This window comes from Actinia tenebrosa, unplaced genomic scaffold (genome assembly GCF_029948245.1).
Source record: "Actinia tenebrosa isolate PJP-AT-01 unplaced genomic scaffold, QUT_ActTen_1.0 PGA_scaffold5__44_contigs__length_20552954, whole genome shotgun sequence".
Lineage (NCBI taxonomy): Eukaryota > Metazoa > Cnidaria > Anthozoa > Actiniaria > Actiniidae > Actinia > Actinia tenebrosa.
In genome coordinates this window covers 3,031,484-3,053,639 of record NW_028292582.1, presented here as the reverse complement: position 1 = coordinate 3,053,639, position 22,156 = coordinate 3,031,484, and the positions used below count along the sequence as shown (strand labels likewise).

The 22,156-nt window shown below is 37.6% G+C and overlaps 1 protein-coding gene across 3 annotated transcripts; it reads right to left on the bottom strand.

Moving 5' to 3' along the window:
• Window positions 1-4,065: 4,065 nt before the first annotated feature.
• LOC116289210 (glycine receptor subunit alpha-2-like) lies at window positions 4,066-20,163 on the bottom strand. Of its 3 annotated transcripts, none has more exons than XM_089038482.1 (9): window positions 20,093-20,163; window positions 15,349-15,535; window positions 12,949-13,061; window positions 10,091-10,161; window positions 9,226-9,458; window positions 8,504-8,586; window positions 7,878-8,009; window positions 6,594-6,991; window positions 4,066-5,923 (listed from the first exon to the last, which is right to left on the bottom strand). In XM_089038482.1, exons 2-9 carry the CDS (start codon window positions 15,423-15,425, stop codon window positions 5,678-5,680), a joined length of 1,353 nt encoding a protein of 450 aa, XP_088894608.1. In that variant the 5' UTR covers window positions 15,426-15,535; window positions 20,093-20,163; the 3' UTR covers window positions 4,066-5,677. The 3 variants fall into 3 exon arrangements, with proteins under 3 accessions (XP_088894608.1, XP_088894606.1, XP_088894607.1); XM_089038480.1 differs by lacking the exon at window positions 20,093-20,163 and adding an exon at window positions 15,795-15,882; XM_089038481.1 differs by lacking the exon at window positions 20,093-20,163 and having other exon boundaries at window positions 15,349-15,604.
• Window positions 20,164-22,156: the final 1,993 nt, after the last annotated feature.

Here is a 22,156-nt window from a genome sequence, read left to right as displayed (position 1 = left end):
CGTATAGCCATGGCAACCATATCATCCCCTCATTATGATGGATAAGAGAGCACGTACGCTACTGAGACCTTGCTCGAATCTTCACATGTATCCTGAACTCGGGGCTAAATTTCGATATTTTGGGGGGAAATGAAATATCTATAATAAATAATCAATAATGCAAAATTATTTTCTTCATGTCAAAGTTATTTTAGGTTTAGTTTTGACCGTGTGTTCCCTTGCGTTCACATCTTTCAGTTTCGAAAAGGCGCTACCGTAGCTCTGGCCGAAGTTCCTAGGGGAGATACCTACTGTCGGTAGTTGTATTTTGACAAATTAATTCACCTAAAATTCTTAGTTTTTTTGAATGAAACAAACACCTCAAACTGAAAGCTTAAAAATCAAAAACAGTTGTTGCTTTTTCTAAAATGGTATGGAATAGATTTCGTGAGTATTTAGGACTTTGCTTTGAATGTTGTCATTTGAATTTGTACCCTGATAGCAGAGGTTTTATAAGGGGAGCGGCACGCTAGTCTGGAAGTGTTTTTCTTCCCCGACCTATTAACCCAGAACCAGGGGCAGAAAAAGTCCTTTGCAAGTAGGGTACAAAATTTATACATCCCCACTTCGGTTGCGATTTCTCTCCCTTTATTAAAACATTTGATCATCTTTTCTTTTGACATTCCAGCTTTTAGACGCTTAAAAGATCAATATTCAAAGTCTGAAACCAGGGTCTGAGACGCTGCTGTGACGTGCGTGACCTTACGTAAGTGTGACGTTGACTGCGCACGCATATTATTTTCACCAAACAGCCAATCTCGTATACTCAGAGCCTGCAAAACAGCTGGCTGGAGTCCATCATTAATGTTAAAGTTCTAAAAATAATCACATTTTGGATACAACGTATTGTTCACGTGAAAAGTACATTACTGGTTTTAGTTATTTCCCAAGTTTTCTAGTAATTTTCTCAAACTTTCACACATTTAACTACCCTGCGAACAGAGTCTCCTTTTATCTCCTCTAGAACAGAGCAAGTCTCCTTTTACCTCCTCTACAAGTCTGTTCGCAGGGTAACATTTTGCTTACTAAACAATGGATCGAGATGCACTGTAAATAGGAGTAAGCTCCTTTTCAAGCGAAAGATATTTCGCCCATTTTTAGAATTCATTCAATTCAATGCGATCACTCAGGAACGGTTCTGACGAGACATTTTCTCTTACGGATTCGTCTACGAAGTCTCACCCTTACTAACTTATACAAGCGAAAGAAAAACTAAAACTATAGATGAAATTGAGTTTGGAAAAAAATGAAACTCAAAGGATAGAATTTATTTTTACCAGAATACTGAAATAACTTTGAAATCTTACATTTAGAAATATGATATTGTAATTCGATAATATGAAAGATATTTGTTTCGCTAGCACTGCCATCGAATTAACGATGAACTTCCCGTAAATTGCCAAAAAAGGAAATGTCCTTGTCGCCAATTATATCGTCCAAAATACTTAGGATAACTCACGAATGTTGAACTGTCCAGCCTATAATGTTTGGGGGTGTTTGGTTTGCGTTTCCAGGGGAAGAACATGAATTATATATGTACTTGAAGGGGATATTTCGGAAACAGAACAGACAGGTGCGTCAAACCGGCCTTCGTTGCGTCATCGGACGATAATCGGGAAGATATCACTGCTACGAGTACCTCACGAATCCGCCCGAGCGCTTATATTTCGTGTTACAAAAAGTTTTCGAGACAGATAAGCAAGATCGGTTACACGCAAATTGCCAAATGTGGTGTACCAAATAAATCATGCGCTTTATTGTTAGAGTGCCAACATTGTAGAACGAACGGAAACAACGACATCGCCATTGATGGCCATTATCTGAAAACATGTTTGTGGGGGTACCCTTAGTTATATACGGGCTATGACGCACGATCTAATTGGTCAATCGTCCAAAAAATTATTAAAACCCTTGAATTTTAATTATTCTCTGAATTTTAATTATTTTCTGTTTTGAACCAATTACGCAAGCTCTTTCTTTAGTCTCCCCAGAATGTAATAACAAAACCAAAAAATCCCTCTTGCTTCTCTTCTATTCCTGACAGTTTTCCTGAAACAAGTATTGTATATTTATATATTTATTCTTTCTTCCTTATTTACACTAACACCGTTCACCGAACACCGGAAATGATTAAAAAGTTCTCGGAATTGGGAAAATTAAACCATCTAGTTTCGATGACGAGAGAGACAGAACACCCTAACCGTCCTATTTAAGAGCTTTAGTTTGGTTAATTGCCATTGATACGAGTGTAGTAATTAAGAGGAACTGAATCATGTGCTCCAAAGCATCAATGGCTTTACGTTAACTTGGCAAATAGTACTGAATCAGTGTCTTTCGCGCGATCAACCTCGCGCCCTAGAGATATTTTCAAAGAATTTTCTTCAGTCTGGCCCATGCAATATATCACATATTGCTTTCGTTTCTAATTGATCCAAAACGAAGCCTAAAAGGGAAAATGCTCAAGGTGAAACCCTCGAAAGAAAACGAATGATGGTCCGGCAGGCTATCAATACTCAAACTTTCACTTGCATCGCATCTTTCTATAACTACTACAAGACTGAGTAGAAATGAAAAACTGTAGCGGAGTGCACTCACTAAACCCGTGAAATATATTTAGTACTAATTAGTAGTAATTCATACAGAATCCTTTGTTTCCTTATTGTTTGATTATCACTATTTAGTGCTAAAAATTAATATTCAGTGTTTCACGGGTTTAGCGCGAGCACTCTATCTGCTACGTATATATAGGTTATTTTTATTGCCACCAAGTTTTCGGCCATCTTCTTCCTAACATGCAATGTAACGACCTATATTTGCTGTAGAATTTATTTAAAGCATTGTTGAAAAGCGAAATATAATATATTTTGGTCTTTTGGCGGACGCGATATGAGTGGTTTTTTTTCACTTGCTTTTTTTTTTTTTTTTTTTTTTTTTTTTTTTAATTAATGCAAGCGCGAATCGAAAGTGGAAGTTTGCTATGGTAATCAATGAGGTATTGGCCGTCGGGACAGAATATTCACCAAAAATTTGAATCAAGCATAGCACAGCCAGTTACCATAGTATTTAATCAACACAAAAGAACAAACAACTATGATGAGATAACGAAAGATGAAGGGAAGGGAGCAAGAGCACCAAAATTTAATTATTTAATTATGCGGGATTCCTGTGGATTTGGCGGGAAAATGGTCGCTACTCCTCTGGTGTTTAGAGCAATTTTCGTATGACTGTGAAAAGCTCAGTGCCGCGTAAGCGTCGTAAGCGTGCCGTGCCGTGACCGGCTTTCCGAATTTTAATTGGCTGATTTTTTTCATGCGCAATATGATTGGTCTAAAAGTGCCGTGATCTTGGCGTGACCGTGTCCACGCCGTGTTTATGCCGTGTGCCCAATAATTGATTGGATGGAAAGTAAATTCTCGTGCAATGTGACTTGTCTGGCGTATCCCTTGCTGTGTCATGACCGAGTTCGTGCCGTGAGCTTTTCACAGTCATACGAAAACTGCACTACTTACAGCTCGTACACGGTGCGACTGTGGTAACATTGAGATGGCTTCCCGTTGTCCTTTAGTACATAATATGTACTTATTGACTGAGTGGGAGGGCCGTACGGGAAAATATTTGGCTCGAGGTGATGCCGTACGGACCGAGCGCAGCGAGGCCCGTACAAATGACCGAGAGCCAAATATTTTCCCGTACGGCCCGACCTAACTTAGTCAATAAACATTTTATCATATGACCCTCACGAAAATAAAAATAATTAAAAAAAAGAAAGCGCGCGGATTCGAGCAGGGCCGGACGGGTTTTTCCGGCCCGCTTACGTCAACCCGTCCGGCCCCAATCACGTGACTTTTTCCAATAGTTTTATTAGAGCGCGCGAGCAGGGCCGTACGTGTCATATGATAAATACGGATAGGAGATAGAGTCGAGGCTTAATTTCAGAACAGGATATCGATAAAGTTTGGAATAAGATTACGATTTTTGCATACAACTAACTGTCTTCGTTCATAAAATAAGCACAATCTTCCTTAGTTTCATTTGTGAATTTTTTATTTATATTTTTGATATTGTTTTATTATTACTGATGCTTTTAAATAATTTCTTAGCTATTTTATGTAAAAAGGTGTATATTTCCATTGTACGATCAGGAAAATACTGCATATACAGTAAAAGCGGAGCACTAACTCTGTACTACCGCTGTGCTGCTTGTCCGAAAGCGCATTATACGGTTAGTTTAATTTGATTAATTTTGTTTAAAAATTCAAATATCCAAGAATGCAAGAATGCAAGGCGTGCTCCTATCTTTTCAATGCTTAAAAAGATACAAGAATTATAAAAATAATCGAAAAAAAAGGAATATTATCAAATGAATTGTCAACAATTCTCAATATGTTCAGTCTGAATATCTTTAATATAAATATATCTATAGTTCAAATTTTAAAAACTTTCAATTTGTATACAGACTGAGATGTATATCATAATATTTTGTCTCGAAGAAACTGAATGATGCCCATGCGACCTGGAAAGATAACTATTGGTCCACGAGTTGACGGTCCAAGTGTATGACCACGTGGGTTATTGATATTGATCGCCTCCTTGGTAGCCATGATTGAGGAAGGGACTGGGGCAGAGTGAAAATACCAATAACTAAGAAATAATCCACATCGCATAAACGATAATACAAATATTATTACTATTACCGAGTTTGAGATGATGTTTGGATAAATATCTTCGGAGGAGAGTAGCTAGCTAGCTTTTAAAAGCCGCAATGATAAGAGAGAATGTACTTGGGGTTTGATGACAGCGTCCCCAAAAACCATACATTCTCTCTTATATTTTTAGGGTTTATTTAAAGCCTGCTAATCAGTCAGTATTCGTCCAAACATTCACTCGATAAGCTGAATAACTTAGTGTGGCTCTTTCATGTGATGGGGTTTGTTTTTTATTTAGATTGATATTTGTACACTCGTCCTCAATCCTTTCTTCAAATCCGGAAAGGCTTGGTTGTTCAATCCTAAAACTGAATCAAGTGCATAACCAGGTGACCTAAGTTTTACGTCTTGTTATAGTCCAGTTGTCGCTGGACCAATGAACACGTGACCTCTTAATGGTTGCCACCTCTTAATGGTTGCTCTAGCAACATTACCTCAGACATTCACTTTCTCATAAGTTCTCTGTCCTAGTAATCCACTGATCCAGTGATTGGCCACTAGACCTGGTGGTCGCTTTCCATTGGTTTTTCTCTCCTAGAATCCAGTGATTGGCCACTTGACCTGATGGTTGCTTCCCATTGGTTTTTCTCTCCTAGAAATCCAGTGATTGGCCACTTGACCTGATGGTTGCTTCCCATTGGCTTTTCTCTCCTAGAAATCCAGTGATTGGCCACTTGACCTGATGGTTGCTTCCCATTGGTTTTTTCTTTCGCTTCAGTCCCATTAGTGTTTTTAGCAACCATATGCAAAACAGCAAGTCTAACGCCGGTATCCAAAAAAAGTTATTCACTCCAGAAATAAGTGGTTTGATAACATGCCTTAACAGTCTAACCAGGAAGAAAAAAATTATAGAAAATAGTGTATTATTTTTTCCCTGGTCTCTATTCATGTTTTATCCTTTAGAAAACCAGGAGTTTGTCCACATGACTTAGCTACCTACTAAAGACTAGATAATACAACCAATACCCCGCATTAAACATGATAAAAACCAAAGGAAATATCTTTTTAGCTAAATTATCGGTTTTTTCAGGAGGAGAAAGGGATTCATTAATCCATTCCAAGATCCCTATTCTTTTATCTTGTTGTGGGGATGAAGGAGGACAGTCTGAAATGTCAAAAACTTCATGATGAACGGCGTTTGAGTAGATGGTGTCTGGTGTTTCTTCTGGTTTAGTTTTCTGAAACCAAGAAAATTTCCAGTTACGTCATAATCTGAGGGGAAGGGGGTGAATGCTCAGCGACAGCCATGCAGGGAGAAAAATATCTATCTTCCTGACTTTTAACGCTCTAGGGATTGATAGTCCCACTTTCTAAATTTTCCATGTTCCTTGTCTTTTGTATTGCGTTACGCTGTTTTAGTTTTTATTATGGTCACTTTACGTTGCGTTACATTTTTAGAATACAAGGAGAACGTTAACTGTTAAATGAGTTAATATTAGTCATCCACTTAAATATTCGATTTCCGTGTTCACATTGAAAGGTTATGATTGGCGTTAGGAAGCGATGGATTGTGGATCACGTTTGACGCAAGACCCGGAAGTTCGTCACAACTTGTAGCTTTGGGTTTAATTGAACAGTGAAACACTGCATCGCACATTATTACGTAGAATTGTAGACCGCTTTCCTTTGGAGTGGGATATTTTTTATATTTATAAAAATATTTATGCATTGTGATTGGGAAGCCATTTCAATGTGGTTCCCTTTACGTGATGCCGGTAAGCGAGTAACGTATGTTTCTTACTCAAACGAAAACCACTCTATTCTCTCGTTTACGAGACCTCATTTAGTTCAACCGTATTCCATCCCATTACATATAGCTGCATACGTTACATTCAATCTCATTCTCACCTTGACAGCTATACCGTTTTGTTTAGTCTTTTTCGCGGTCGCTTCCCTCCTTTGCTTCTTTATCATTTCCAAAGAATACGCTTTGTCCCTGTAATTAATCACTGCGTACTCCGCAAAAGCAGCAAATACCATAAAATACGACACAAATAAATACCAGTCCAACGCCTTGACATACGACACAACAGGCATGGATCCTTGTCCTACTCCAATAAGAAGGGTAGTCATCGTTAGAACTGTCGTAATCCCGAGTGATACACGAGCGGGAGCCGAATGCCTGTCGACGTAGAATGACAACCACGATAACATGACGATAAGAATGGCAGGAATGTAAACTCTTGTGAGATAGTGGCCCAGTCGACGAGAGAGGTTCAGCTTGATTCCAAGAGAAGAAAACGTTCCTGTAATTAATAAATGAAACTAAATTTAAGCACTGATTATAATGACGTACAGGTGAATTTCAGGAGAACGGCGTTCACCTCCACCCTATCCCCATTTCCCGCCTACGCTGCTACCAGAAGTAGCACTAAACTAGCTATCAATAACTAAACCCGTCCCAAGTTTTAATATCAAAAACAAAGGCAACTACATCAAGATTATAGAAAGTTTCAATCAGAAGGTTTTTTCCAAGATTTTGCATATTTTCTAATTTTAGCTGTGTCCGAATATTCTAATGACTGGTAGGTTTCACTTGACGTCATTTCCTGTCTCGCGTGAAATAATCATCAGCTGAATCAAAAATTTTCAATATTTTTTTTCCTGGTTGGCCGCAAATGATCTTCGGTTTTTGACCACCATCTGGGGCAGATATTGAGATTCAAAGACTTTTATCAACCGATTAACAGGACGTTGGCATGATGGCGTCATTTGACTCCCACTACCAGAGATGCTTTGCGAATTTTCTTTCACATTCAAATTCGTATTTCCGTATGAAAACAGTAAGAGAATTGGTGCTAATTACCTGAACAAATTAACATACATAACAAAAAAAAGTATGCAAGGGATTCTGGTAGCGGGAGTGATATGAAACCGTCACGCAAACGTCCTATTAAAACTCACTGAGCAATACTCCAGTTTCGAGTTCTCCGTTACTCGTCAGGGTTAGCCTCCGCGATTTTGTGTAGAATTGTCGGATCCGAATAGTCATGTGTTTTAGTGAAGGTCTGTGGAATTTCAAAGTGTTTGCAAATTTGTGCATTCTTTACTTTACCGTCCGGCATTTGTGACATTTAGTATCCCAGTATCTGATAAGAAATTCCAAGAAATACAAATACGATACAAACACACCTGTTAGGAACTCCTGTGTCTTGTTAATCAAGGCGACATCTCGAATCTCAAACTGAGGAATCTCTTGCTTTCCATTCCACGTTTCGTGCTGAGACTCCCAATCGTAAATAATGTCTTTTGTAGTGTAGCCATCTAAGGAGCCAAATGGAAAACAATTAATGAAACTCTTGAAGGCAACTAAATAATCCAGGTTGTTTTGGATACTTTGAACTTGGATGTGATGTTTTCCATCCATTTACTAACTAATTTACTAACTTTTAAAGGCTTTAAATTTTGATAAAAACTCAACTAACTCGTTCTCACATAAAGACACTCTCACAAAAGCATACTCCCACAAAGCATGCTAGTTAACAAATAGTCGCAAAGCATCACTGTTACAGTCTTAATTTTGAGAATGAAATTCATGTGTCTTCAAAAGTGCAACCTTTAACAAAAAAATGACACTCTAGAGAATCAGTACGTTATCTGAAATGCTGTTCGGGTCTAATCTCGATCTTGGTGTTGCTCATAGATAGGGTAAGTCATTTTGCTTCTTCTAATATTCATGTGGTGTTTGAGAGTTTGCAGCAATTACTTGACGTAGACAAATGGGAATGAACAAATGTCACTGTACTCATTGTACTTACAACTCGCAAAATATATTCCACATTCTTGTTCATCCATGGGAAACTTGCGAAAATCCATCGGGCAAGAACAAATCAGAGTAATTCTAGGTTGAAATAAAAGATATGTGAATGATTCGTCGGTTTAATAACACATTCTTTTTATCGCACGTCACGCCATTGTAAATACAGCCTGTTAGCCATACTGAGGTTGAGGAAAAAACTGGGTCGAGTTAACTTGGCAGTGCATTGTGGGGCTGTTCTATATTACCAAGATGGCGGCTAGTTCGTCCCCTAAACCTCGAAATGACTAATAAGGAAGAGGATGTGTTGATTCGGCGATATTTAACTCTTTCTTCCCTTCAGGCATTTTGGCTTTAACAGGTGTGAGATAAAATAGTATGCAATGCTTTCTCTTGGCACACCATGAAAATCCCATTTATCACTTGCATTTGGCTTAATAAACAAACACAGGCAGTGCAATAAAAAAAACTAATATTTATAGGTCAAAACGGTCTGTCTGTCCGTCTGTCTGTCCGTCTGAATAGAGAGAATAAGAGGAGAATATCAAGTGCCCTTGGTGGGAATCGAACACACGTCCTCGGTATTCTAGTCCGATGTGTTAATCATTACACCACAAGGACCAACCACGCTGGTAACGCAGCCGGAATATGAAATGTAGGGTGCTCGTGAGGATCCTAGAGCTATTTTTTTTCTCTATAGGTAAGTTGTATGTGTGGGCTCACCTGGTGCTAGTCAGGACACGTCCATCATTGTATATTCTCATGTATTTATTCTTCATCGTCAAGCCATGTATTTTGCCTTCCACTTCATTTTCAAAGAAAGTGTCAGGTTGCCACAAAGTATCACTCAGTTCTCCATTCAGCGTGACGCTAGGAATGGTGCTGTTGCGGGTTTGACCAAACGCTAGACGAGAATCCCGCCAGGACTGCCGAAAATACATCTCTATTGTGAATTGCTGTGGGACACGTTAGAATCATAGTTAGCAATGCCGATCATTGTCTCAATAGTCCTCTTCACAGTTCCGCATCTAAGCGAGACGAACGGTGAGCTTGCAATGATAGATCAGACCTTTTTTTAACATTTTGGACAATTATTCACGTCTCTATCATTGCAAGCTCACCGTTCGTCTCGCTTAGATGCACGGCTACCTTTCAAGATGGCACAGGGAATTGCGAAAGGGATTGTTCCCTTGCTTTCTTGGGGTACAACATTAGACAAAGTGATAGGCCTTATTGTATGTATAAGGGGTATTGTAAGGCCTTATCGTAAGGCCAACGATCCAAGTCTCGTAAAATAAAATCCACTCCGTTGTTAGTTCGGGTTACGACCAAGCGTTTCAAGACGTACAGCGTGGTTATGACGGCAATCTGGTGCTAGTTCAGCTGGTTAGCCTGGCCGAGCTATATATTTATAATGTGGTATTTTGTCCAAACATTAACGTTTCTGAGTTAGTGGCCATGGTTTAAGTAAGCGAAGGGGAAAGGGGGGGGGAGGGGGGGCGGGGGGGCAACGAACCCCTTGCTAATAAACGTATTACTTTAGTGATATAAGAATCAGATTTATTACTGTTTATGGAGTCATATTTACCATGTCTGCTTCTCTGAAGTCCCCAATGGAGACGAGTTTGATATTTGTCCTTACAACCAACGCTCCGCTTACTTTTGAAAAGAAAGGGAAAAAACAAGATTGGAATATTTTTGGTAGTAAAAAATGTTTTGAAATTGGACATGAGAAGCCAAAATTTCACTACATCAAAAACACTGGCGTATGCATAAAATGTTTGAGATAGCGTTCTTTGTCTTGGAGACCGAAGATATTGAATGGTACCATTCAAGCCAACTTTGGAGCAGTTATATGAAGAGTTTGGGCTACCTGTGTCTATAATGAAAAGAGCGCAATGCGCATGCGTCGACCTCGCGCTATTTTGACTATGACGTAACGCCAAAAAATTCAGGATAAATTGTCTCCTTAATAAAGTACAAACGAATAAACAAGGCTAGAAATATTTAAGGGAAAAAACATGTTAAAAAGTAAAAACAGAATAGGCACCAGAAAGGTAAGTAGATGTAGTCCAGGGCCCGGTTGCATATAGCTCTCTTAAGATAAGAGCATCCGTAAGTATTGTTCCAGAACAATAGGCCATTGTACTAAGACAATACTTACGAGTGTTTTTAAGCTTTTTTATCAGCTTAAGAGAGCTTAATGCAACTGGGACCAGGCCACAGCACAAACGTGAAATATTCACAGCTTAACGCAATTTTCCCCCAGATTATAGCCTTCATTTCTATTCATAACGCAAATCCGAGTCCATTCTCAAATTACTGGAGTAATTTTTCTATATTTTGGTCAAGGTTGAAAACAGAAGAGATGTTTGCAACCAGTCAGCTGATAAAGGCCTTCGGATAGGAGCCTGGAAACGAATGTTGTTAGCATTCTTTTGCATTCACTTCAATATTCTTGAAGTCGAAGGTAACTTTTAGTTTCTATAATTACCTCTATAGGTTATAATGTCATAAATAATCGTTACTCAATCCTATTTTCGATGTTTTAACCGAATTCAACAGAGGCTTATAGCTATGACGAAGAGGACGAACTTGTCTACTTTGAAAGCCAACCGACTAATATATTATTGAAAGACAAAAGGTTTCTGAATGAAGGTATCATTCAATCTACTCAAGTGTAGCAGAACCTAGCAGCACCAGCTGCATTGTAGTTGTAGTATTAATTATCAATAAATAACTGTAGACGCCTCGAGATGGGTTCTAGTGTTCTTGAGATGGGTGAACAGAATGCTAGCCTCCTTTACGTTAAGTAAAGTTCTCATAACTACTTATTAAATTTTGATATCTGCCTTGGTCACATGACACCTCACGTTTTACGTGGCTTGTACAATAGATAAATAAATAATAAGTAAATAATAATTGGATTAACAGTGGATTCACCAGAGCTGCTCTTCTTCCACTGGATTCCAATAGGACGTTTGCATGATGGCGTCATTTGACTCCCACTACCAAGATACTTCGCGAATTTTCTTTCTCATTTAAATTTGTATTCCCTCATGAGAATAGTAAGACAATTGGTGCTAATTAACTGAACAAAAGAAAGTGTGCAAGGGAGTCTGGTAGTAGAGGTCAATGACGCCAACGTGCAAACGTCCAATTGGAAGTTAGAAGTTGAGTTTTACGGAGGGAGGAAAACCGGAGAACCCGGAAAACCCTTGAAGCACAGAAGAGAACCCACAAACAAATCTACTCATATTAGACATCGAGCACGGTTGGTTTCGAACCCGGATTGCGTGGGCCTATATCACACGGCGGCCATGTTTATTCTCATGAGAATAAAAACCTTTGTTTCCCCAGCATAAATTAATTCTCAAGCGCTTGAATATGAGGCTACGCGTGGTGGAATCTATTGTTCAATCCAACATGGCTGCCAGCGTGAATAAGGCCCATTGGTGAGAGGCGAGCGCTTGGTGAGAGGGGAGCGCTCTCACCTCTACACCCGTGCTTCCCCAACAATATATGGTACATGCACATACACCTACCCAGGCGGAGCCGAGATTTTTCAACTTTGAGGTGCGTCGATATAGAGGATGAAACAATCTTTTAGATGCTCGATATTAATTCTCAAACAATTCAATGATTCTTTAAGAAATTCAAAGCATAATTTGCCCAAAGTTTTTGCTAATTAATACCCCATTTCCCAACCTTCTACACGCCTAGTGGTATTTTTCTTTTGTCCTCATAAATTGAAGGAAGAGAAAATGCGCGCGTGTGGTGTGCACAGTTATAAAGCACGCAGGGGTTGGCAGAACACGAGAGAAGTGTTAGGAAAAGCACGACGCGTAGCGGAGTGCTTCTTGACACCTCCCGAATGATCTGGTACACAGCACACAGCACACAGCACACAGCACACAGCACACAGCACACAGCACACAGCACACAGCACACAGCACACAGCACACAGCACACAGCACACAGCACACAGCACACAGCACACAGCACACAGCACACAGCACAGCAAGCACAGCACAGCACAGCACAGCACAGCACAGCACAGCACAGCACAGCACAGCACAGCACAGCACAGCACAGCACAGCACAGCACAGCACAGCACAGCACAGCACAGCACAGCACAGCACAGCACAGCACAGCACAGCACAGCACAGCACAGCACAGCACAGCACAGCACAGCACAGCACAGCACATCAAGCACAGCACAGTGTTTTTATTTCTTTTGTAAAATACAAATTACATTAATGAAGAAATTGAAAGTGCGCGCGCGTGCTGTGTTCTCTTATAAAGCACGCGCTCCCAACCAATCAGTACGCGAGATTTAGATAAGTTATTTTATATTATTAATGAGTTTGAGAAGAACATTTCAAGTCACGTGCTCCTCATGCCAGGAAAACACGTGATATTTAGAACTTAAACTCTTCTCTTACCATTAGTGATCGGTCTGCAGAGTTTATGGTTGGTTTTTGACAGGATATTCTGAATTATTTCTGTGACGTTTTCTATTTTTCCATTTTCTCCTAAGTGTGCACAAGAATTAGACCTAGGAAACGAAATGGCCAAGAAATAATTAATCGCATATTTAATGATAAATTAATGATATTCGTCCTTAAAGCACGAAACATTGCATATTCTAGCACTTAAGCCCCGATCCATACGTCGCGCTTGCATGTGCCGAACCTAATAGTATCTATTTGGCACATGAAAGGTTCGACGCATGAATCAATTAAGTTCGGCACGACTGGATTAGGTTCGACACGTTACTGAGCTCGACCGCGCCAGTCGAGCCGCACGGCAAAAGTTCGACACTGATTCAAACGTCGAGCTCCTGTTGTGCCGAATGAAATGAATACATTAAAATTAGGTGAGGCCGGACCTAAAAAGCAGCGGTATTTGGTAGTGAGTATGCGCGATACGGTCTTGGGAGATCCAAGATGGCGGATGATATGTGCACCGCCCGATATTTCTTGAGGGAAAGAAGCAACAGCATTACAGCGAAACTGGCTATATGTCTTCTTCTGCTAACAAGTAACAGCATACACTGCATGATATTTTGCCTTCTTGCCCAGTTGCATGTCGAATAGCACGGAGAAAAAGTAGTCTTTTTTGATCGTCCGCCATGTTTGTTTTGATTTGAATTGTTTCAGTTTACCGTAATTCCGCTGACTGATTTTACCGCTTACTCATGCTCAGAGCATTTGGCTCAACACATTAGGTGCGTATGAATCAACGTCGATCCTATTGTAATTGTGTCGACTCAAATAGGATATTAGGCTCGGCACATGAAAGCGCGACGTATGAATCGGGCCTAAGAGGGCATGGTTTGAAACGATACAAAAGTATAAGAATTAAACTTTAGTGATCGGTCAAAATTAAATCAAAATTGATGTTGACTAATTAAACCAAAAAGTTTTTTAGTTAATAATGGATAGCGGGAACCATTTGGGACTGCGTTGGTGTGTTGAAAACACCGAATCGATATATGACGACTCATTTGAATAACTATTGTTCTGCACTGACTAGCGCCTAACTAGCATCATGTTCACGGTAAGGAAACATAAAATCGTTTTTCACATGTATGAGAGGATAGTCAGTCGCTAGTCAGGGTACAGAACAATATGGATCGCCATATTTCGATTCTGTGTATATAGAGTGGTTTTATTTAACTCTTGAAATAAAAATGACTATTTAGCTAGTACTAGCTGATAAAATACAAAAGAAAACCATGGATTTAGAGTTTACTACTAAATATTATGCAGTGCGTACTATTTTAGTCCTTCGTCGGAGTGAAAGATGCGTTTCGTCATTCTGCCATAGGGAATGATTATGAATGGTTTCTTGAAGATATTTATAATAAATCGAATAATAACTATCGATAACTATCGTTTTGGTAAAACAACTGATATCCCGCTAGCCAAAATGTGGATATCATAGAGGGGGTTAAATAAAATACCTGTTTTCCAATCCTATGTTTTAAGACAAACGACAGTAATTAGAATAAGTATACGATTGAAACCGTATGGCGTTTTCGCATCAAAACTAACTTTAACTGGACTAGATGCATAGTTTAGATTAAACTCACATATAATTGGAATTTGATATGTCTTTTTTTAATACAGCGATACCATTACCATTAAGATGCAGCTATTTTTCGACAGATTTTTTAAAACTAAAAAACTGCATTATAAATCCTATCATTTTTGATGCGTGTCAAGAGTTCCATTTGACTGATATATGTGTGTCGTAAAAACTATAAAATTCTTGTCAACGGAAGTATGCAAATTTGTGTAAAACCATGCAAAAAAAATTGATTTAATTAATGTTCCTTGTTTATCAAAGATAAAAATGACACCTTTCGAATTGTCCTACTAGGTGAACGAAACATCTCGTAAGCCAAAATCACTGAGCCAAGTCATAAGACTATGAAATATGGCTAAGGAGAAAGAAAGGAAGACGAAGGCGGCCATTTTAAATTTCTGGTAGTTTTGGCTGCTTTCTTCAATGAATATTTAAAACACATCTTCAAAAAAGTTCCCGTAGTTTTTGTTTTCATAACATTTGGTAGACCAAAAATAGCCGAATTTTTACGGCGTAACAAGGATTGAATATGAGGACTTTTGAGTGTTCCAGGAAAGCCGTTTGGAAACGATAAAAACCGGAATAGATAACTTTTTATAATACGTTTTCCTTCTTTTTGCACTGATTTCAAACTTCGGTATCTCCTTTTTTCTTCTCTTTTTTCACTCTCATTTTTGGGTTCCGATTAATTAAAATCGAGAATATTACTTTTTTGAATGAAATTATTGGATTAATATAAGTATTGCACTTACCCTTTTGTTATATATATTGAAAGCATTAGCAGTAAAGCAGCTCTTCCTCCAAGTTTATTAAACGTCGACTCAGTCATCTTTGCAACTCTTCAATTAAAAAACATGTTCAACTCAAATGCGTTGCAGTTCCATCTTCTATCTTAAAGTTCTTGATTTATGAGGATTTCATTCTGCAGTTGAATTAGCCCTGTAAAAAATAAAAGGCTGAATAAACTTCCAGGATTTCTACCTAGCGTCCTATCTTATTTGCACTATGAAGGACGTCATTATGAAGTAGAGTATTAAAATAATTAAAGCATAAACTGTTTTTCATGAATTGAAGCGGTTAACCACTTAGAGAATGCCTATTTGGTTAAACTAACGAAGGGAAAAAAAATTTAGAGAGCTCAGTTCCTTGTATTTATATATATAAAATACAAATTTTACAGCGAAAATCCGAAACTTACGGTAATCACTCCAAGATGTGGTTAACATTCATTTTAGTTCTCCAACATTTTGGACTGTAAATTTTGAACCCGAAGATCGTTTTCCTCGTTGCAAAAAGCCACAGAAATGGTAAATTCATTAGCCGGCAAAGAAAACGTCCCAGGATTCCTCATGAATAATTGAGCATTTGTAATACAGGAGCTGAAGCATGGTTGGCTTCTTAAATGATAATTATTTCGCCTCAACAGGTTACTTAATATCTTTAAATCCTCTGTCTAATGCTTGTGGTTTTGACAATTTGTAAAATGAATTGGACAATGTTTCTTTTTAATACAGGCCGTCAGATATCAATCACTAGTCATGATCAACGCTCTGGCGGGAAAAAAACGGATTTAATAAGTCAATGCTCTGGTGTTTCAAGCTTTAATCGGATTACTGAAACCTCATCTTAAGCAAAAATGATTTTGAAAGAGATTTAGGATAGCGTTTAAGAAACTGAGTGTGTTGAGCTAACTATAAAAGTTAATTCTTGGGGTGCAACTACATGTGATTCAAAATTGTCAACCAAAATGGCGGCTATGCCGTGACATGCATGCGCCAGAAACTTGAGTCAGCTGATTAACAAATTTACCTTCTCCATATGCTGCAGAAAAACTAAGAAATAGAGGCGTCGAAAGGAAAGAAAATTTATGAATATTTGACGTAATTTTGCATGTCAATATATGACAAAGAGAGGTGAAACAAATGCCTGCGGGTTGGATTTAAAAATTAAACTGACTAAGAAGATTACATATTGAAAAAAGAAAAAAGAAAAAAAGAAAGAAAAAAAGAAGGTTGAGACAGACTGAGGAAAGTCTAAAGAAAGAGAGTAAAAATCACCTAACATACTAATAAATAGAGAAAATTACATGGCTGCGCGGAGATACGGATTTGATCTTAGAGTGTTAGGTGATATCTCACGAGCAAGCAGAGAGATATTCAACACGAGAAGTTAAAATCCGTATCTCCAAGCAACCATCTAGTGTTTTGGACACATGAGAATTCTTACGAATGCTGTTATTCTTACCTAGGTTATTTATTAAAAACAGATCATTAATTGCTTTCACGACGCGGCTGAAACTATCGAATGATGCGTTCAAAGCATGTGTGGTGATTACAGTACACAGTGTGTATTATTTTTGCGCTGTTTTTGTACTTAAAACCGATTTAGAAGTCACTTCTGTATACTTAAAAACGATATCCGGTTCTTGTATTTCGAGTTCTGTCTGAATTAATATAGAAAGAATCTGTTCCCTGAAACGCGCTGTCTGAAGTCCGATACAACCTGCTGCTAGACTTTGCACATCTACATTAATTGAGTGAAAAAATAAAAGACTAATAGGCCCCACCCACACTATGCCGGATAAATTTGAATCCGCAACTTTCATTCCAAACATGAAAACGGATAAAATGTTTCGCGTCCACACTAGTCCGATCAGAGGCGGCAAAAACGCTTCATTGCTCAGCATGTGCATCGAAGCTGATATTGAGCCAGCGGTGAATTTTAAGCCTTCCCGCCATGTTCCCATGACAATCATGACTTCATCGTATTCGAAAAATTTCGGGTGCGAAATGTTCTCCGTCCACACTAATGCGGTTAGCCGGCGTTTTCAAATTGTTCCACTCCGGACCGTATTCGAAAAAATTCGTTTTCGGTGAAGAATTGTTCCGGATTCGTCCGGACTAGTGTGGACGGTAGGCTAACCGAATAAATAAAAATTCGGATTCAAATTAATCCGGCATAGTGTGGACGGGGCCTAACTGAGCTAGTTTTATCTGCTTAACATCACATCAGTTGGAACCTTATGTTTGATACCGGGTTTGCATTGCAAATTTATTACGGAATGAGTGCCATTAAAAAATGACATTAAACACTTCAGACACTTTTAGTTTAGGTTTCACTTTTAAATTGAAGATGTACTTTCGTATTTGACTTTATCAGAGTTAATATTAACTCTGACTTTATTTACTTTATGTTCAAACTCTTCGACTATAAACAGTCTTCATCACAGTGGGTACGTGGTGTTACTATATATTTCAAAAGATAGTGTGTCGGTGCTTGCTCGTGCCAAAGTTTAGTTTTACCACGTGGTAAACGCGATAAAGTGCGGATACTTCTCTTTAAATATTTCTAAATATTTTGTCATATGTGCCTCGATAAAGATCATTTGGAACTGAACACGACAGATTTGCTAGAAGTTCATTTAATATTAATATCAAGAATTGAGACGGCCTAAATAAAGAGCAATTTTCAATACGAAATTTTGGCAAAACTTCATGCTCTGAGAACTCCAGTTTTTCCATGTCTGACCTAACTTATTCTGCATTAGATTTTTCTTAGTTTTAAACTACACATAATCTTAATTTGAAATTAGAGTCTAAATCCTGTTGTCCATGAAGACTAAATATAATAAATAAAGAGCAATTTTCAATACGAAATTTTGGCAAAACTTCATGCTCTGAGAACTTCAGTTTTTCCATGTCTGACCAATACAACTTATTCTGCATTAGATTTTTCTTAGTTTTAAACTACGCATAATCATCTTAATTTGAAATTAGATTCTAAATTCTGTTGGCAATGAAGTCTAAATATAATGAATAAAGAGCAATTTTCAATAGGAAATTTTGGCAAAACTTCATGCTCTGGGAACTTCAGTTTTTCCATGTCTGACCAATACAACTTATTCTGCATTAGATTTTTCTTTTAGTTTTAAACTACACATAATCTTAATTTGAAATTAGATTCTAAATCCTGTTGTCCATGAAGACTAAATATAATAAATAAAGAGCAATTTTCAATACGAAATTTTGGCAAAACTTCATGCTCTGAGAACTTCAGTTTTTCCATGTCTGACCAATACAACTTATTCTGCATTAGATTTTTCTTTTAGTTTTAAACTACACATAATCTTAATTTGAAATTAGAGTCTAAATCCTGCTGTCAATGAAGACTAAATATAATAATTGTTCAAATAATAAATACTTAATTCTCGTATGACTTTTTGCAGGAAAGAGATTCGGTAACTTGAGTTGTTGAATTGGGTGTTTTTATTGCTATTTTCGGCAAGAGGATTGCAATTTTGCAGAGTAAAAATAAGCATTAACATCTGAAGTCAAAGGAAATTACAAAAATTAGTCACACAATACTTCATTTTATTAAATTTCGGAGCATTAAATTTGACAGCCCAAAATCAATTGTTTTGACAAGCAATTTTCAGCCATATATTGCCCACCAACACCTTTTAGCCGGATAGCAAATATACAAAACAGAAATGTGTATTAAAGAAAATTACGACTTTTATCAGCTGTGAGTGCTCGAAGAGAACCTTTGACATTTAGGATAAATGTCTTTATAAACCACTTTTTGTTTTGGAAATTATCTTCATTTTTCACTGTTCGCGGTAGTCTGTAGTCTTTCAGCAGTTAATTTCGTGCAAGTTTACCGTTCTTTCGAGCGTTCCTCGCTAACCTGAGTATCAGGCCTAAGGGGCCAGGTTTCCCCTTAGGTCTCACATACTCAGGTTAATAGTGAGGAACGCACGAAAGAAGTAGTAAGAAGTAGTATTAGTAATAGTTCCTCGCGAGCATTTCACGCCATATTTTTAATTTTCTCATACAAAACAGGGCCATAGCCACCGTCACAGTTGGTCGGGGAAAAAATATCAGAAAAAATATATATAAGTAAAACCAAAACCCCTCAAAAACCGGACCAATCAGGAATTTGTGGCTACGGCCCTGCAATGAATCAATATGAAACGTTTATTTTGTGACTTTTAGAGATTAATTTAGACAGAGAGAAGCCTTAGTAGAACTGAGAAGAAGTACTAGTTTGTAGCATATAAGAAGACTTGGCAAAATTAATCTTTAAAGGGGATCGATTACAATCCCAGTTGGAGTTTGTCCAAACCTTAACCAAAAAGCAAGATTAAAATCTAAAATAAAAGTCATAGATACCTTCTGAGAGCTAAACCAACGAAAGATTTCCGAAAGCAAGAACGTTAGCAATGAAATGTTTTGATTTTCCCTCCACAGTTAATGAACTGGCAAAATAAGCTCGTAGTTTCTGACGATAATATAAGTTATAAACTATTTATACGAACGAGTTTCGAAGGCATTATCGACGGATGAGCGAAGAGTCTCGAAGATAATCTATTTGATATTGGAAAAAATTCTTTTGAAAAATTGAAAAACATCAAATTTCAAATTATTAAATTTCACTGAGTAATAGATTTTATAATGAGCAAGATATATTATTCTGAAATATTTGAGATTTACTTACGTGTAAGTGTTTGTCGTCCGTTGCTCTACACAGCACCCAGGGTAACACACTAATAATCAGTAATTTAAAGCGTAGAAAGGAATTAACATAAGATGTATTGAAAAGCAATAAGAGAATTAGGACTGATTAGTTTTAGAGGCTCTAATTTCTATTTTTTACGTACAAAAGTTAAAGTTTTGTGACTGCAATCAATGACCATACTATAGCGATAAAAGAAGCGAATCATCTTAATATCTACAACTAAGGATGACGGTGTCAATGATTATGAAGAAGCTGGGATGATTAAGTTGTGGGGTTTCTAGAGGATATGTTTAGCCTTTAGAAGTTTCCTATAGATTTCGGTTTTTTTTCATTTACGACCTGCGGTGCAATCGAGAATATTTATAACAAAAGGAAAAAACATTATACTGAACGAATATGAATATGCAAAATCAAGGCTATGGGATATTCAGTGTGGCTGGTAGTCGGAAAAGTCGAAGAGCAAATGATGACAAAAGTCTAATTGACTATAGTAAAACTGGAATAAGCTCAATGAAAGTAAAAATAAATATTATTAAAAAGTGAAGAAGGGTTCACCTTGGAAATATGTAGGTTGAATGATATAAACAATTTGCTGTAACTAAGGGCTAAGACAATAAAATTTTTTAAACAATCCTTAAAATAGAAATCGTTTGTCAAGGTGATATGAACCAAGATGGCGGCGGCGATGACTCATGATTTGACATATAGGCGCGCAATGCATTGTTCAATGTATTGTTTGTCACAGCGAACATTTCAAATTATTTTCTATTGTCCCTTGTATTTGTCAAAAAAGAAACAACGACGAAAATATGCTATTTCTATGACATATTTGGTAAATCACAAATGAGTTTAATTCATTTATTTATTATTATCTAGTAAAAGATGTTGTTAAGGTGGCTGACTACTTTTGAACATTCGATTTGAGCCCACGATGTGCGCGCGCTCAAAAACCGCTGAATAATTTTCACGATTTTATTGAAGAACCATACACGTTTTGAACTTCAAGAGGGCAAAACCCTCAAATTTTGCACGGGACTCTATACTTTTTTGTTATTTTCCGGAAGACAATTGTTAACGATTTTTTTACATTGTTCTAATAAACAGAATTGGCAATTCTGTTTATTAGAACAATGTAAAAAATCGTTCTGTTTGTTTTGTGCTCAATTTTTACCATAACTTGAACGCCGTAGAACCTGAACCTTTTCTTTATCTTTATTTCCTCGAATAAACTAAGCAGCATTCGACTTTGCTGTGTTGTATTTTCGATTCTTTTCTTTACATGTTAACACAAACTATCCGTCTCGACTTACTATTCTTCCCGCTCTTTCTCTCTCTCTCTCGATCTCGATTTACACGTGCCAATATGCAAATTAAGTTCATAGTCCTTTACGTCATGATCTCGCACAGTCTACAATAATTTATTAAAACAACTTTTATCAGTATTTTATAAAAATAGTAAGTTACGTGTTCGGAGAAAATTACTCATGTTTCTTCCTCAGTTTCGGTTTTATGATTTTTTTGTACAGAGCTTGACTTTCGCTATTTTTCTTCGAAAATTGTACAAACGTATGTCATTCCAGAGTGATTATCTCAAAATGGGACACCCCAATTTTCTTTGCATTTTTGAAATCAGCATTAAATTTCAGGTAGAAGAAGTTTCGATTTTCAATTGTCTGCCGTTTATTATTTACCAAAGTAGTCAGCCACCTTAATTGAGCCCAAAACCTGCCGGAACAAACTGGCGTTCGCTGATTGGCTAACAAACTGGCGTTCGCTGATTGGCTAATTCGCTAGGGCTGAGAGTAGCGCAATCACCGGCCTGGTTAGGATGGCTGTTCGATACGCTTCCACATACAAAACCATGAAAAAAGAAATGCCGTTTCTCCTGCATCACGCACTGTGAGTTAAATCTTTGCCTTTCCATTTCTGCATGGTGTTATCTATTTTGACAAAACTGATTTGTTCAAGAGGATTGGATGACGTGACTTATCAGACTAAATTGCTTATTGCTGTATTGGCGGCCGATGAAGGTGATCAATTATC

What these genes read in the sequence shown, in the direction of transcription:
- LOC116289210 (XM_089038482.1), bottom strand. Translation starts at nt 15,425, where the DNA reads ATGACTGAGTCGACGTTTAATAAACTTGGAGGAAGAGCTGCTTTACTG. An exon ending in TGGAATATATTTTGCGAGTT is followed by an intron (nt 8,010 to 8,503) that starts GTAAGTACAATG and finishes TTGGCTCCTTAG; the next exon opens with ATGGCTACACTACAAAAGAC. An exon ending in GACACAGGAGTTCCTAACAG is followed by an intron (nt 6,992 to 7,877) that starts GTGTGTTTGTAT and finishes TATTAATTACAG; the next exon opens with GAACGTTTTCTTCTCTTGGA.